The 17,658-nt window shown below is 40.6% G+C and overlaps 1 protein-coding gene across 6 annotated transcripts in view; it reads left to right on the top strand.

Moving 5' to 3' along the window:
* Positions 1-17,658, top strand: part of CYSLTR2 (cysteinyl leukotriene receptor 2) — a 52,486-nt gene that overhangs the window by 26,897 nt on the left and 7,931 nt on the right. For 4 of the 6 annotated variants that reach the window (XM_017971405.4, XM_054253279.2, XM_054253277.2 and 1 more), the window contains one exon: positions 16,690-16,758. The exons of 1 other annotated variant lie outside the window; for it this stretch is intronic. In XM_017971405.4, the coding sequence (XP_017826894.1) occupies positions 16,742-16,758 (17 nt within the window). In that variant the 5' untranslated portion in view covers positions 16,690-16,741. Of the gene's footprint in view, positions 1-12,093; positions 12,293-16,689; positions 16,759-17,658 lie in introns of all 6 variants that reach the window. One more of the 6 variants, XM_035297913.3, reaches the window with a different exon arrangement.

Raw genomic sequence — 17,658 nt, 5'->3', positions numbered from 1 at the left:
ACCTGACTTTTCTCTCTGGCTGCCCTTAACATTTTTTCCTTTATTTCAACTTTGATGAATCTGACCAGTATGTGTTTTGGGGTTGCTCTTCTCAAGGAGAAGGTTTTTGTTGGTGTTCTCCATATTTCCTGAACTTGAATGTTGGCCTGTCTTGCTAAGCTGGGGAAGTTCTCCTGGATAATATCTTGAAATGTGTTTTCTAACTTGGTTCCATTCTCCCTGTCACTTTCAGGTCCACCAATCAGACATAGGTTTATTCCTTTCACACAGTCCCATATTTGGAGGCTTTGTTCTTTCTCCTTCTTTTTTCTCTATTCTTGTCTTCACACTTTATTTCATTAAGTTGATCTTCAATCTCTGATATCCTTTTTTCTCTTTGATTCGGCTACTGATACTTGTGTATGCTTCATGAAGTTCTCGTGCTGTATTCTTCAGCTCTATCAGGTCATTTATGTTCTTCTGCAAATTGTTTATTCTAGTTAGCAGTTCCTATAACCTTTTATCAGAGTTCTTAGTTTCCTTGCATTGGGTTAGAACGTTCCCCTTTAGCTTGGAGGAGTTTGTTATTATCCACCTTTTGAAGCCTACTTCGTCAATTCATCAAATTCATTCTCCACCCAGTTTTGTTTCCTTGCTGGTGAGAAGTTGTGATCCTTTAGAGAAGAGGCATTCTGGTTTTTGGAATTTTCAGCATTATTGTGCTGTTTTCCTCATATTCCTGGATTTAGCTACCTTTGATCATTGATTCTTGATGACCTTTGGATGAGGTTTTTGTGTGGGCATCCTTTTTGTTGATGTTGATGCTATTCCTTTGTTTGTTGGTTTTCCTTCTAACAGTTAGGCCCCTCTGATGCAGGTCTGCTGGAATTTGCTGGAGGTCTGCTCCAGACCCTGTTTGCCTGTGTATCACCAGCAGAGGCTGCAGAGCAGCAAAGATTGCTGCCTGCTCCTTCCTCTGGAAGCTTTGTCCCAGAAAGGCACCTACCAGAAGCCAGTCGGAGCACTCCTGTATTAGGTGTCTGTCGACCCCTGCTGGGAGGTGTCTCCCAGTCAGGAGGCACGGGGGTCAGGGATCCACTGGAGGAGGCAGTCTGTCCCTTAGCAGAGCTCGAGCATTGTACTGGGAGATTTGCTGCTCTCTTCAGAGCCAGCAGACAGGAAGGTTTAAGTCTGCCGAAGCTATGGCCACAGCCACCCCTTCCCCCAGGTGCTCTGTCCGAGGGAGATGGGAGTTTGATCTATAAGCCCCTGATTAGGGCTGCTGTCTTTTTTCAGAGATGTCATCCCAGAGATGGGGAATCTAGAGAGGCAGTCTGGCTACAGCAGCTTTGCCATGCTGCGGTGGGTTCCACCCAGTTCGACTTTCCCAGCAGCTTTGTTTACACTGTGAGGGAAAAACTCCCTACTTAAGCCTCACTAATAGTAGATGCTCCTCCCCCACCAAATTCACACATCCCAGGTTGACTTCAGATTGCTGTGCCAGCAGGAATAATTTTTATTTATTTATTTATTCAAAAAATGTTTACTTCTTGTGTAGTTGTAAGAGGAGGCAGCAAGAATTTCAAGCCAGTGGATCTTAGTTTGCTGGGCTCCATGGGGCTGGGTTCCACCGAGCAAGAGCACTTTGCTCCCTGGCTTCAGCCCCGCTTCCAGAGGAGTGAATGGTTCTGTCTTACTGGCATTCCAAGTGCCACTGGGGTACGAAAAAAAAACTCCTGCAGCTAGCTCAGTGTCTGCCCAAATGGCCACCCAGCTTTGTGCTTAAAACTCAGGGCCCTGGTGGTGTAGGCACCTGAGGGAATCTCCTGGTCTTCAGGTTGCAAAAACCATGGGAAAACTCTAGTATTTGGGCCGGATAGCACCATCCCTCATGGCACAGTCCCTCATGGCTTCCCTTGGCTAGGGGAGGGAGTTCCTGACCCCCTGCACTTCCCAGATGAGGCAACGCCCCACCCTGCTTCTGCTCGGCCTTTGTGGGCTGCACCTACTGTCTAAATCCCAATGATAAGGGCCAGGTACCTCAGTTGGAAATACAGAAATCACCTGCCTTCTGCATTGGTCTCACTGGGAGCTGCAGACCAGAGCTGTTCCTATTTGGCCTCTTGCCAGTCCTAATTTTATAGATTTTTATAGTCCTTGGCTGTTCCTCATTTTATAGATAAGCTTCCCCAAAAGAAGCTAAGTACTTTATATATCTAAGGTCACCTAGTTAGAAAAGGCAGACCAGAACCCAGCCCTCTGTGTTCTTTCTACCATCTGTTCCCTCATTGTACAGCTCCACTAGTTGGTGCTGACTCTCACACATGAGAATACAGATATGATTGGAACCAAGTGGAGGAAAGTCTTATATTTCTGGTTGAGGAATTTCCATTTAGTCTGATAGGCAATTACTGACTCTGAGTGAAATGAAATTGCCTTTTAATTGATTACATCTAGCAATGGTGTATACATTTTACTGGTTAAATCTCTATAAGCAGAAGATGCTATGGTTTCTAGACATCAGCTAACAAACTCTAAGGTTTAGGATAGTCATATTTTGTCCCTACTCTATATGTACAATATAGGAAATACGATGTAAAAACAGTGGCGATAACTCAGCCAATTGATTTAGTGTGAGGTATAAAAGAGAGAAGAATTAAAGAAAACATCCCAATAGTGGTTATCAACTGAGTGGAATCAGTTTGAAGAGATGGATAAATTCAGACAGAGTTTGAGGTAGAGGCAGAATCTCCAAATAAGACTATCCTGTAGGCAACCAAAAATGTTGGAACTATAGCTCAAGTTAGACTTTAGGAAAAGCCACTTGAGTTCTCCTAGTCCTAGATTTTTGTTTTTTATTTTTAAAATGGAGGTAACAATGCCAATTTAGCCTATGTCAAAGGACAGCCAGTGGAGCAAATAAGAAATCTGAAAAGAAAGTGAAACTATAGATGAAAATATGAGCTATCAAAAGGAATATCTGGGAGGCAGAGGCAAAGAGTGCAAAGTTTCCATGGTGGATAAATCCTTTGAGGAAATATAGACAGACGTGAGCCAAGGACAAAGGTGGGTGTCCCCAATAGGGTGTCTACAATAGGATAAAGATGACGTGACTGGGCATCAGAAGTATGAGCAGTCATGAAATGGAAACCATGAGGCCTCAGGGCTATAGAAGTCAGACAAGTAGAGGTTTCAAAGACATAAGAATTGAAGTCAGCCAGGCACAGTGGCTCACGCCTGTAATCCAAGCACTTTGGAGGCCAAGGCGGGTGGATCACCTGAGGTCAGGAGTTCAAGACCACCTGACCAACATGGTGAAACCCCATCTTAAAAAAAAATAAAATAAAATAAAAAAGAATTGAAGTCTACAGGGTGACTGAAAAGAAAGTTCTAGCAAAGACTGGTAGAACAGGCTGCTGAGCAGAAATGAATTATCTTAATCTTAGTCATGTAAAATTCTGAGGAGGGTCTCCTCTGAGGTGGAGGGCATGGGGCAGGGAAGACATATTGCTGTAGATTAGGAAGAATATGATGAGAAAGGAATGACACCAGAGTCCTGTGGTTCAGGGTGTCTAGGTGCAGAAGAACAAGAAGAAATGGTACAGAATTTCAGTTGGTCACAGAATTTTGTAGGAGGAAGCATTAGCATTTGGTTGACCACCTGATATGCAGAGCAAGCACATGTCTTCATTTAAAACTCAAAACAATCCTAAGGGACTCGCTGTATTAGCTTCATTCTAAGGATGAGGAAGCTACAGCTCAGAGAGCAAAGCTTACATAGCTACAGAGTGGAAGGATTGGAAATCAAGCCTGGTCTCCTGGATTTCTGGTAGAGTATATATTCTGCCTACCATACTATGGCTCAGGTCTATGATGTTCAAACAGAGAGGAGGAGAGATGAACAGAGGAAGAAACAGAAGTTAAGTGATGAAGATGGATTGAGAATAAGAGTGAAGATGTCCCAGGGAGAAGAAGTACACATCTTTCCCCCCTGACTCAAAGTCTTTCTCCGGAAACAAATCTTTTGCAGCAACTACAGAACTCAAAAGCATCCTCTCTCCTTCCTGAGGTCACTGTCTCAACTGCTTCTTCTTTTTTTTTTTATCAGCTTCCTGCCTTCAGCTTTCTACACCACCCCTCTGATCACTGATAACCTTCTTGTTACTGAATTGCCTGGTTCTTTTTTTTTTCTTTTTTCAGACAGAGTCTCACTCTGTTACTCAGGCTGGAATGCATTGGTGCCATCCCAGTTCACTGCTGCAACCTCCACCTTCAGGGTTCAAGAAATTCTCATGCCTCAGTCTCCCGAGTAGCTGGGATTACAGGTCTGCACCATTATGCTGGGTTAACTTTTGTATTTTTAGTAGAGACAGGGTTTCACCATGTTGGCCAGGCTGGTCTTGAACTCTTGACCTCATGTGATCTGCCCACCTCGGCCTCCCAAAGTGCTGGGATTACAGGCGTGAGCCACCGTGCTGGGCCCACCTGGTATTTTTTATCCCCATTGAACACTTGGTTCTCCTTAAAGCAGTCTTTTTCTCAGCCTTCGTGGCATTGTGTTCTTGACTCTGCTTGTATCATTTGGCCAGTCTTTCTCAATCATCATTCCAGCCTCTTCTCTTTGCTGGTCCCTTAATTGTTGGTGTTCCTCAAGGTTCTATCCTCCTTTGTTCTCACACTTCCCTGTGTGAGCCTCTTTACTCCTCTGGCTTCAGTTACCCTCAAGTGCTGACAGCCTAACATTCATCAGGTTCACCTAGTTCCTCCTCCCCAGCTATATAGAGCAACAGGACAGACAGCTCCATTTGCCTATTTCTTGAATGCCTCAAATCCAAAATGCCCCAAATCACACTCCTCATTTCTTCACACCAATCAGCATCTTCTTGTTAGGTTCCTTTTATTCATGAAAGGCACCACTTCCTTCCCTAATACCTGAGAGGAACCTTGACTTCCGTTTTCCCTGACCTTCCTTATTTAGTCCACCCAGAGTCTGGTCAGTTCTCACTCCTTTATAGCTCTCAGTCCCATCCAGGTCTGTGCATCTTCTATGTCCTGCACAATCACAAGAGCACCCCTACTCATCTTTCTGCCCTGGGGCTGCCTCCACCAAACTGTCCTCATCTGCTGCCAGTGCCACCTCTCTAAAACGTAGATTTGCTCTTCGCCTTTCAGAGGCTCTCATTGCCCTCAAGATGAAACCTCAATTCCTTGGTATGAGAAAGGCCCCTCTGGAACCCCTCTCTGCCCACCCGTCCTCCTTGCATGCTTCACCTAGGCTCTACTGTATTATTTACACTTCGCCAAACCTGCCATGTGCTCTCAACCTGGGACCTTTGTACATCATTTTCCGCTTCCCAGACTCCCTGCCCCTCTCTCCTTAGTCAATTTGTCTCTCCCAGAACCTTGAAAAACACTGCCGGCCCATTCCTCAAGGCTGGCTGTGGCTTTCCCCTGCATTCTCATAGCATTGTGATGTTTCTTTCTGTGGGCTCTTCTTCCTCACAGAGCTTTGTCCTGTTGATTTGTTTGACCCATTCACCACCCCAGAAAAACAGACTATGTTTTCCTCACTGTCATGTACACAGGGCTGAGTATATGTGGCACAGAGAAGCAGGACAATGTTTTGATTAAGCTGCCAACTGGGTTCAAGCCACATCCTACCACTAACTTGCAAGGGAATTTGGTCACAGAAGCTATTCCATGCCTCTGCAATTTGGCCTTCTCATCTATAAAATCATCAAATCAGAGTATCAAGTAAGAGTAGCAAGGATTGTTTGAGGACTAATTGAGTCAATATCATAAGGAGCGTGGCCGAGTGCCTGGCACAGAGTAACTGCCATACAACTCGCTGTTGTTGTCTCTTGTTGGGTGAAGGAGCATCTGTGGCTTGAGGTGGGGGGGACGACAAAGGAAATGCCCTTCCCCAGAGCCCTAGGTAAGGTTTGGCTGAGACAGATGGCTTGAAATAAGGAAGCATGAGATTAGCAATTAGAAAGTCAAGGACCCTGATGCCAATTTACCAGAAGGTTTTCCAATGTGGGAGCTACAGCTGCCAGAGAGAGTGGGCAAACAGTAGACTCAAAAGGTCCCTGAGTAGCAACTAGGGAGACTTCTGCATGGCAGGACGACCAGGTTTCCCCCTCTGTCTCAGGGCTGCTCTACACAAAAGCCTATCATTCATTCTTTGTAAAGATGATGCAAAGGGCACCAACCTCTGTCCTCCAGATTATTTGCCCGGTAGCAATTTACCACAATGTCAGAGGAGCTGGTTGTCTAATTGCACATCACTTGCAGCTATTCTGGGTATGTTTGAGTCAATGCATCTTCAGACTCTGCGGGCAGGACACAGGTTCAAATCTGGAAACTGAAGGTGGGCAAACCCATCTGCCCATAGTCAGTGTTGACAGAGAGGGGTTGGTGGGGGAGGAGTCTGTGCCAATGTCTAATGATCCCATGACAATGTATCAAAAGATATAGTTTTCTAAGTATAAATAAAAATAACATCTGTGAGGTCGGGAACAGTTGCAGCTTTGCTGTGTCTATGACAATGTTCTTAGTGTCAGCGTAAGCTATTCACCCTTGTCAGGCTTTAACTGGTCACACAGCATGTTTGATTTTCTTCCTGACTCAGATATGGAATTTCCATCTGCTGCTGCTCCCTGTTCCTTCTTTGTTGTTAATTACCAGCAAAGCTGCAGGAGATGAAGTCTTAATTCTGTCTTTGTTCTGAATCCCCTTTCAGTCCAGTAAGCTTGCTCATGCTCACTCCTCTCCCACTAAGGCAGTGGAAATTTTGCTGCTAAATTATTTCCCAGTTTCCCTTGAATTTACCTCTTCATATATTTCTCAGCTTCCTGTCATGTACTTCATTGGTTTGGCTAATTTTTACAGTTATATCTAGCAGGTGATTTTTCTTTTCTTTCTTTTTTTCTTTTTCTTTCTCTTTTTTCCAGTCTAGTGGAAGGTTGCAGTGTGGTGTAGTCAAATGTATTTTACATGAGGAGGAAAGCACAAGCAAAATATTTTAAAGGTTTCCCAAGAGAAAGTGTTGAGCTAAATGAAATTTTGAACCTGGGCTGGCCCTGCTTTTTGCTGGTAGCCTTTAGCTACATGAGGTTTCTAGGAAGAATTTTTTTTCTTTAGCTTTCTGGGAAATAAGATGCTATTAGTGTCAAAGCCCCCAGCTTCTGTGCTTATACTCTCCCTACATCTGCGGCTGCTTGACAACCATCTTCCAGTCCCATCAATTTCCCACTCCCATCCAGCCCCCTAGAACCAACCCCAACCTCAAGCAGAGGAACTGAAACAACTCCAGGACTCAGTGTTGCCCTTGATGTTGCTCTGATCTTGTGCCTCAATTCTAACATTAAACTTCTCTTTTGTTCCTGAGATGTCATTCCCAGTTCATTAGGGGAAATGGACCCTTGTCTTCACATTCTTGGCCTGATCCTCTGTGCTCAAGGCTTTGTCTGACTCAGAACTCGGTACTCGGCCCACCTACACTAGCCATGCCTCCTCCTAAGTCTAAAGTTCTCTCCGTGCACTGTGGCCTAGTAGTAAGGGCCTTGCTGCTTACAGACTGACTTACTTCTCCAATGAGGTCTGCCTTCCTTGCCAGTTGCTTAAGAAATCATTGCTGTGATCTGTTTTGGGTCTATCTGCTCCCGTCAAATCTTTGGTGGACCACCTATTACCATTGTTTTTGGTGACCTCTTGTCTATGGTCATGCCTGCTGGATTTCATGCACTGCCTTTGACAAAGGACTTACCTCCAGCATCTGCAGCTGATGTTATCCCTGAGGGCTTGCTATACCCCAGCAAGGGAGGAGTCCAGGGCTGGGTCCTGCCTCTCTCAAGCTGCCCTTTTCACTGCAATTCACAGCCCTATTGATCTTGAGATGGAACAAATGGTAATCTTCATGGTCAAAGAGTTAAGGACTTGATTGCTTTCAAGTCTATTTCTACTTTTTCAGTCCCTTCTCTAGCTTAAACTGTAAGCTTTCCTTAAGATTCTAACAGAATCTTGGCTCCAACATCAGGTTCTTTAAGACTATTATGGCCCATGTGGATGGCAAGACTCTGTCCTTTTCAATAAAAGGCCATTTGTAACAAAACCTTTTTGTGAAAATTCCTCTGACAGTTCCACATCAGTCTTAGTTGTCTTAGTCCTCATGCCTTGTCTCCTTGTCCCCTAGGCTCTGTGTTAACTCTGGTTCTAGTCCCCTGCCCATCTGGAGCTGACTTGTAATTGTGACATTAATCTGGCTCTGCATTTGCTTTATTTACTTATTTATTTTTTGAGACAGAGTTTTGCTCTTGTTACCCAGGCTGGAGTGCAATGGCGCGATCTCGGCTCACTGCAACCTCTGCCTCCTGGGTTCAGGCAATTCTCCTGCCTCAGCCTCCCGAGTAGCTGGGATTACAGGCATGTGCCACCATGCCCAGCTAATTTTTTGTATTTTTAGTAGAGACGGGGTTTCACCATGTTGACCTGGATGGTCTCGATCTCTTGACCTCGTGATCCACCCACCTCGGCCTCCCAAAGTGCTGGGATTACAGGTGTGAGGCTTTTGCTTTATTGACCTGGCTTGTACATGCTGCCTGTGCAATACCTCCAGTATTCCAATGGAGTGCCTTCTGGTTGTGCATCTAGTTCTGCTGTCCTGGCCCTGCCAACTGCTAGAAAGTTTAATTCACTATAAGATTGAGTTAAGACACTAATTCCAAGCTTCTTGTTTTGTTGTATTCACTTTCCTGAGTCAGGATCACAGAGTTCCACCCTCTATGTGACTATTTCCCTGAATTATATCTGTCACCCTGACCTGTCTTCTGAGCTCTAAAGTATGTGCTTCCCATTCCAGCTAATGGCCTCACCATTCACCTTACAATCTAAGCTAGGGAACTCAGATTTGCTGTGAGATAGATGAAAATGAGAGAGCCATTATCCATGTAATCAGAACTAAGGCCCCAGCAGTGAACTCAGAAATAGGATTGGATGCTTAGCTCTGCACATGATAAATTTCATCTTATCAGTTCTCAAATCAACTTCACGCCCGCAGAACTCATAGGGAACTACACCCACAGAACTAATAGGGAACTAATTTTTTTTAAACTTTTATTTTAGATTCAGGGGTACGTGTGCAGGTTTGTTATATAGGTAAATTCGTGTCACAGAGATTTGTTATACAGATTATTTTGTCACCTAAGTACTAAGCTTAGTACCCAATAACTATTTTTTTATCCTCTCCCTTCTCCCACCATCCACCCTCAAATAGACCCCAGTGTCTGTTGTTCTTCTCTTTGTGTTCATCTGTTCGCATCATTTAGCTCCCACGTACAAGTGAGAACTTGTAGTAGTTGGTTTTCTCTTCTCATGTAAGTTTTCTAAGGATGATGGCCCCAGCTTCATCCATGTTCCCACAAAGGACATGATCTCATTCTTTTTTATGGCTGCATAGTATTCCATGGTCCAGTCTACCATTGATAGGCATTTAGGTTGATTCCATGTCTTTGCTATTATGACTAGTGCTGCAGTGAAAATATGCGTGAATGTGTCTTTATGACAGAAAGATTTACATTCCTTTGGGTATATACCCAGTAGTGGAATTGCTGGGTCAAATGGTAGTTCAGTTTTTAGCTCTTTGAAGAATCCTCAGACAGCTTTCCACAGTGCTTGAACTAATTTCCACTCCCACCAATAGTGTATAAGCGTTCTCTTTTCTCTGCAACCTCACCAGCATCTGTTTTTCTTTGATTTTTTAATAATAGCCATTCTGACTGACATGAAATGTTATCTCATTGTGGTTTTGATTTTTATTATCTAATGATTGTGATATTGAGCTTTTTTCATATGCTTATTGGCTATATGTATAATATGTCTTCTTCTGAAAAGTTTCTGTTCATGTTCTTTGTCTTCTTTTTAATGGAGTGTTTTTTTTTCTTATAAGTTGGCTTAAGTTTCTTATAGATACTGGATATTAGACCTTCGTCAGATATATAGTTTGCAAACGTTTTCTCCTATTCTGTAGGTTGTCTGTTTATTCTGCTGATAGTTTCTTTTACTGTGTAGAAGCTTTTAAGTTTCATTACATCCTATTTATCAATTTTTACTTTTGTTGCTATTGCTTTTGGCATCTTCATCATGAAATCTTTGCCAGACAGGGAGCTAATTTTTAACCCAGAATTCTGATTTGTAAATTTAGAATGGGGATTATAATGGGGATTCCACTTTCCTTTTGTTGTATTCTTCCAGTTCACAATCTATAGTCACTTTTTAAAAAAAATTACTTTTACAGACAAGAGTCTCACTCTGGCACCCAGATTGGATGGAGTACAGTGGCATGATCATAGCTCATTGCAACCTCAAACTCCTGGGCTTAAGCAATCCTCTTGCCTTAGCCTCCTGAGTAGCCAGGACTATAGATGCATACCACCATGCCTGGCTAATGTTTTTAAATTACCTTTTGAAGAGATGGGGGGGGGGTCTCACTCTGTTGACCAGGGTGGTCTTGAACTCTGGGCCTCAGGTGATTTTCCCACCTTGGATATCTCTACATTCATTCACAAAGGTGGAACAGTGAGGGAGCACTTAGTGCCAATACCCTGTGAAGCATACACTGTCTATCTCTCATAATACAGCAACTCTATGAAATAAATGTATCTTTGTTGTATTGAATTATGTACCCCCAAACAATATGTCCAGGTTCTAACCCAGATGAGTTATCAGAGAATTTCATGGAAGAAATTGGCTTTGAGAAAAGGAGTAGAGAAATCTTGAGAGATTCTTATCTACTCACAAGTAAAGATTTTACACTACCTGTGAAAGTGACCTTATTTGGTAATAAGGTCTTTGCAGATGTAATGTTAAGATGAAGGCATACTGAATATGGTGGACCCTAAGCCCAAACTGGCATCCTTTTAAGAACAGGAGAAGACACAGAAAACACAGAAAAAAGATGATGTGAAGATACAGAAGGAAAATACCACATAATGACAGAGTCAAGAGATTGGAGTCACGTGTCTATAAGGGAAGGAATGCCAAGGATTGCTGGTAACCACCCAAAGCTAGAAGAGGCAAGGAGGGATTCTTCCCCAGAGCCTTCACAGGAAGCACAGCTCTGTGGTATTAGTCCACTCTTGCACCGACATAAAGAAATACCTGAGACTGGGTAATTTATCAAGAAAAGAGGTTTAATTGGCTCATGGTTCCATAAGCTTTACAGGAAGCATGGTGGCATCTGCCTTTGGGGAGGCCTCAGGGAGCTTTTATTCATGGTGAAGGCAAAGCAGGAGCAGGTGTCTTACATGGCAGGAGCAGGAGAAAGAGAGAAGGGGGAGGTGGTATACACTTTTAAACACTCATGAGAACTCATAAGAACTCACTCACTCACTCTCATGAGAACAGCACTGACGGATGGTGCTAAACCATTCATGTGAAATTGTCCCCATGATCCAATCAGCTCCTACCAGGCCCCACCTCCAACACTGGAGATTACAATTGAACATGAGATTTGGGTGAACACAGATCCAAACCGTATACCCTGCTGACACCTTGATTTCAGACTTCTGGCCTTCAGAACTGTGAGAGAATAAATTTCTGTTGTTTTAAGCTACGCTGTTTGTGATACTTTGTTAAAACAGCCCTGGGGACTAGTACAATCTCCATTTTTCAGATGAAGTAAGGGATGCTTGGAAATGCTGATTTACCCAATTGCAATTGCTTAGAGCTCCCTGACTGCAAACTCTTGAAGCCCATGTTCCCTCACTCTCTACCTGGTTGATCTAGCCTATTAGGTGATGGTTCTCTTTCTCTACTGTTAAAATCATATTCGAGATAAATGACAACGTCTTTGAGATAAATTTCATAGCAACATCAGCATTTCCTCAAGTCTGATTGTGCAGAACATTAGTTCTTTGAGATGTTAGACTGCATTAGTATGCAAAAAAGTTTTCAAGGTTAAATAAAAGAGAGAAATTCTGTGTAAATCAGGCTTTTTTTTCTTCCTGTAGGACCTTATAGAACCTGTAAAATGTACTGCAAATCTCCAAGAGGGGCGTATTAGAGCTTGCTATGTTTCTCAGGCTAATTTGACCAAGAAAGCCTTTTCTTTTACAGAGCATCTCAGGGATTCATGTTTGGTAGATGATAATGTGGGAAGTGCTAACTGAAGGATTAAAAAAAAAAACAAACCTCTGTTTCACATCATTTACATGTCAGCCATGTTTTTTGAGTATGATCTTCACATAGATGTTCAAAGAAAAATTGAAAAATATTCTTGCTGAGTGAGAAATATGTTGACAAATCATCTTTTGAGGTAGGTTAAATTAACTACTGCTTTACCATACCTCTTTTATTTAGATCATTATGTGGATTCTCGGGATCAAGGTCTTCTTCTAGTCAAAGGCCATTAGAAACATGGCTGTAGTTAACAAAATTGAGTTTATGGGCTTCTTGTATCCAGAAAAAAATGCACACCATTGGAAACTGGGATGTCTCAGGAAAGAGTGCTAGTCAGGAATTATATATGTTATAGGATTTGTGCTTGTATTAGGTAATTTGAGGGTAAGATTCAAGAAAGCAGGACTTTGCAGAAGTAAATGTGGTTCCTAGTTCTTCTAATAGACTCTGAAAACAGGGACCCAGATTATCATATTCAAGCAATGAAAGTATGTCCCCCCAAATCTGTGTGTTCTTTTCTAGATGTCCAGTAGGCTTTCCTCCCATAGTCATGGGCTGCTCCGATTTCTCTTTGGCTAGATAAGAAGAGATTAAAGGCTATGTGATTATCCATGACAACTCTGCCTTACATATTTAAATTTAAACTTAGGCTTCCAGTTTAAACTGGAAGTAGTATAATTTATGACTTTCTCCAGGCTCAGAGGCAAGTTTTAGATGATGCTTTCCACCTTTAGTAGTCATTGCTTGCAGAGTGTCATTTTAAGTGTCAACTTGACTGGATTAAGGAACCCCTGGAGAACTTGTAAAGCATGACTTCTGCATATGCCTGTGAAGGTGTTTCCAGAGGAGACTATCATGTAAATCAGTGGACTGTAGGGGACCTCTGCCCTCAATGGGTGGGTACTGTCTAATTGGCTGGGGGCCAGAATAGAGCAAAAAAGAAGATAAAAGGATTTGCTCTCTCTTCCTCCTGGCCTTGGATATTAGAACTCCAGGCTCTCTGGTCTTAGAACTCTAGGACTTTTACTAGTAGGCCTCCCAGGTTCTCAGGCCTTCAAACTGAGCCTGAGAATTGTACCTGGTTCTAAGGCCTTCAAACTTGGATGGAGCCACGCTGCCAGCATCCCAGGGTCTCTAGCTTGCAGATGGCCTGTTGTGGGATTTCTCCACCCCCATGGTGTGTGAGCTATTTCCCCTAATAAATCTCCTCTCATCTCTCTCCCTCTCTCTCTTTCTCGATTATTATCTATGTATTATCTGTCAATTATCTATCATCTATCAATCATCTATCTGTCTCTATTAATCATTAACTGTCATCTAGAAATCATCTATAGATTTTCTATAATCCATCATCTGTCAATCTATCATATATCTCTCTATTGAGATATCTACCTATTGATTTTTATCTATCAATCATCTATCTTCTATCAATCTATCTATCTTCTATAATTCTATAATATCCTATTGGTTCTGTCTGTCTGAAGAACCTTGACTAAAACACACAGTATGCAACACAAGAATGCAGCCTTCCATCTGGAGAGTTTTCTTTCCTGTGCTTGCATTTTTTGGAGATTTCTTTCCATTCTTTTTAGGGAAACATGATCCACTAGAGGGGTGATAGTTTTAAACAACTGAAATTCTCTAACAATTTTCCTGAATACACAGGAAAGTTAGTGTGTGGCAAGTGGGTGTTAGCTTTATGTCTACCTGAGAAGGACTGTCCTGGTGAAGCAGAAACTGTATTAATAGTGGAAATTTAAAAATCGTTAGTTACAAAAGGAATTTGCCTTTTTCTGTATTTGGTCATGGTTAGGGGGTGTCACTAGAGGTGGGAAAATTCCTTCAGTGAAGTCAAACAAGTCCTGCTGAGCAGGCTGGAGTGTCTCCGAGTAACTCTTTTTACCCAGGACAGGCCTAATCCTTGTTCTCACTCCTGAAGGATTAGGTTTTGCTGATAGGCTTGTCAGGACCTCAGCAGAAGTATTTTGCTGGAGTCCAGTGGTGCAATCATGGCTCACTGTAGCTTCAACCTCCTGGGATCAAGCAATCCTCCTGCCTCAGCTTCCCAAGTATCTGAGGCTTACCATCCATTTTATAGGGGTTCTTGTAGCATCAAGAGACCTTTTTTAAAGCATTTTAAATTCATGGACTAATCCCAAATCATATGCCTATATCAGGGTATTTTTTTTCTTTTGTCAGCTGGCAGGTCTGGATGAGGGCAATTAATTTTGCCATCTGAACTTATTTTATGTCTAGGTAAAGCTCACACTACTTTTGAAATATAAGCTTTACCTAGACTTGCTATCACCAAGCCAGTGATAGCATAGCCTACTAGGCAATTTTTAGTTTTTGTTTGTTTAGTCTGAACCAACAACAAGCAAAGTCAAATTGAGGATATCCGAGGGAATCTATAGAAGGTCCGTGCAATGTGTGGAGAGGTCCTCAACAGAGGTAACCAATCATCGGCTTCTTTTTCTACAGATGAAGGAAGGAGGGTCATTGGGTTTAGAGTGTTACAGTGATGAATATATTTGAAGTGAAACCAACAACATTTCTTAGGAGATAAAGTGACTAGCTGAAAAATCCTGAGTTATATCTAGCAATAAAACAGCAGGGTAGTTATTAGGGTTAGTGTAGATCCTAGAACTAATTTGACCAAATCACTCTGGCTTCCACAAGCTTTGCTGCAGCTGCCAGAGCTCTTAGATGAGACAACTATGCTGTGGCTACCGGAGCTGACAAAAGACTGAAATAAACAGTAGATTTCCGATGAGTCCCACGTCATTCAGTCAAAGCTCCTAGTGTTTGTTCCAACTTTTCATGACAAAAAAAAAAAAGTGGGGTTGCTAATTGAGAATCCTGGAAAAAGATATTTTGATATACAGTTATTACAGTAATCTTTGTGCTTAAACAGGGGTATTCTTTTTTAACTCAAAAAAAGTATATAATCTTTGAAAGATATTTATATTAGCATATTTTAAATATAATAAGAAAAAATATTTTTATTAGCTTTTTATTGCTAAGTTCAGTAAATAAAAGAGCTTTCATAATACTTTTAAATTAATTTAAATTCAAAGGATATTTGAATATGTAATTATTCCCATTGCCCTTCCTTTCATAGGATGGCAAAACAAATCTTGTGTTAGCCATTACAATAAACCCAAAGATGGTTTAGGCACAAAAGACATATTAATAGCTTGATTATTTTGAATTTGGGACCTGAATTTTGGAAAGAATCAAGAGTAGTTGTTTCAGGAGACAAGATGTAAGTCATAAGTATCTAGAGTCCAGAAATAATTACAGACAGCATTGTAAAAATACATAGCAATTCACAATAGTCACTAGAAACAACATTTTATTAAAGCAAGGGGTCTTTTAAAAATGATTTAAAAGTGTCAAAAGCACTATATTGAAAGTTAATGAAATATTTTATTGAAAAAAAAATTTACTAATATGGACATAGCATAACTTATTTTTATATATTAAAAAGACTCAAATTCTAATTTTACTGTTTTTGTACATTATTCTTGTAATAGTCTATAGGAGACAGTTTATTAATATGCTTTTACCTGTATGCATTTAGGCATATGCAGATATGTAAATATACAAATAGGTAAGACATTTTAAATGTTTAACTATAACTTTAAAATTAAATCTATTAGGTAAAATAATATGTATGTCAAAATAAAATTTACTCTCTGAATAAATGGTTTCAACTTTCCTGTAAACAGAAAATCATATTTATTATCCTGTATGCATATTTGTGTTTCTCTGTATTAAACATTTATATTAATTATCATCTTTAACCAAAGTAATCAACCTTCCTTTTCTTAAGGCACAAAAGAAAAAGGAGAGAAAACAGAGCTTATTTAGATATTTTTTGGTCTACTAGCATTTATTTCATACAATTTAAACAATTTCAATATATAAATATATGATGTCATCCAAAGGAATTGCATATTTTGTTAATCTATTGTCATTTTAAGAAACAGAAGTAATTGTATTTAATGACCACGGTTTTTATGTTTCTTATTTAGAGATTGTCTAGGCATCCAAAGGATTATTATCAATTAACCATTTGTCTAAGGCCTTAAAGTTAGTTAAGGATCAGGAAATTACAATTTTAGTTAACAAATGCAATCTTATGATTTGTAGCATTGTAAGAATTTCATAAAAATTATAAAGGCATTTATTATTATTCGCTTTAATTTAATACAATTTCATATGTATTAAACTAAAATTCTAAATTTTAAATAAGTTTTTTAAATAGTGGAATCTTGTTGAATTCATACAGCTAATGTAGAAAATTCAATTTAATAAAGAAAATTTAACTCTGGTCTTGTAGAAACCAAAATATGCGGGTGACAATAGTTTTTATATTAAAGTAATTTTTGAAGACTCTGAATCATGCCAAAAATGTAATCTTTTGACTTTTCTTCTTTGCTCATGACTGTAATAAAGGCTACTATGTAAATATACTGTTAGTGACCACAGAAAGACAGTGTAATAATAACCTTTTTCCCTTTTTTTCAGACATTTTGACTATCTGAACTAGATATCCCTCCAGTGTATACATAAAAAGTGAATGACTCATTTGATAAGGTAACGGTTAATTTCTGAAGAGAGGGGAAAAGAAAGGGGGGGAATAGAAGGGAAAAAAGGAAAGAAGGAAAAGAGAGCCTGCTGCAGATGAATATGAAATCAACACCAAAAAAGGCTAATTATGTTCCCTCTGAAAAAAGAAGGAGGAAGGTTTATATGTAAAAGAATAGCTTTTGAAATATAAAAAGAGCGACATTAAAATTGGTTTAAGCCCTTGCCAATTTTATCAATTAACCAGCACTTATTAATTCTCAAAGTATGGAAATAAAAGGAGGGGCTATAACCAACTTTAAACAAAAGAATCATTGTTAGACAAATAAGACAATCTTCTCTTGAAGGTTTCTTCATACTTTTCTGAAGTGCCTCTAAACAATCATGTTTATATCAAAAGTTCCTCAAGGTGGCCATTGCAATCCTATATTGTCCTTGGTGAAACTGTGCCAGTTGTAGAGATAAACACGCATGTTTGTGTTACGGTGAGGAAATCAGAAAGAAAACAGGCATCTGGCCTAGAAGAAGTGCAGTTTTAGGTTGAGTGGAGCCCATCAGAGATGCAGTGGTCTGTGAGGGTGGCACTTGTCTGACCTTGATTCTCTGATCTTGAGTCTCCAGAATTTGAGCAAAGTTCAGTTATCTACAATGAGGGCTGAGAAATGAAATAAAGTAGTTCTCGAGGTCACAAAGATAAGAAAGAGGAAGTCCTTACAAGTTTTGAAATGGTGACCTCACACAAAGTTTATCTAAAGGACAAAGTTTGTCCAAAGCGTGTCAGTCCTGAATTCTCAGTCCCTGGAGCCAGAGAACAGACTTATGGGGACTTTGTTTTTGCTTTCCTTATCGACTTTTCCTTGTGTAGACCAGCAACACTCAGGACAACAGACAGATCATAGAACAGATGTT

The sequence above is a fragment of the Callithrix jacchus genome, chromosome 1 (assembly GCF_049354715.1).
Source record: "Callithrix jacchus isolate 240 chromosome 1, calJac240_pri, whole genome shotgun sequence".
Classification (NCBI taxonomy): domain Eukaryota; kingdom Metazoa; phylum Chordata; class Mammalia; order Primates; family Cebidae; genus Callithrix; species Callithrix jacchus.
The sequence above is the reverse complement of the archived record's forward strand: the minus strand, read 5'-3'. Positions and strand labels throughout refer to the sequence as shown.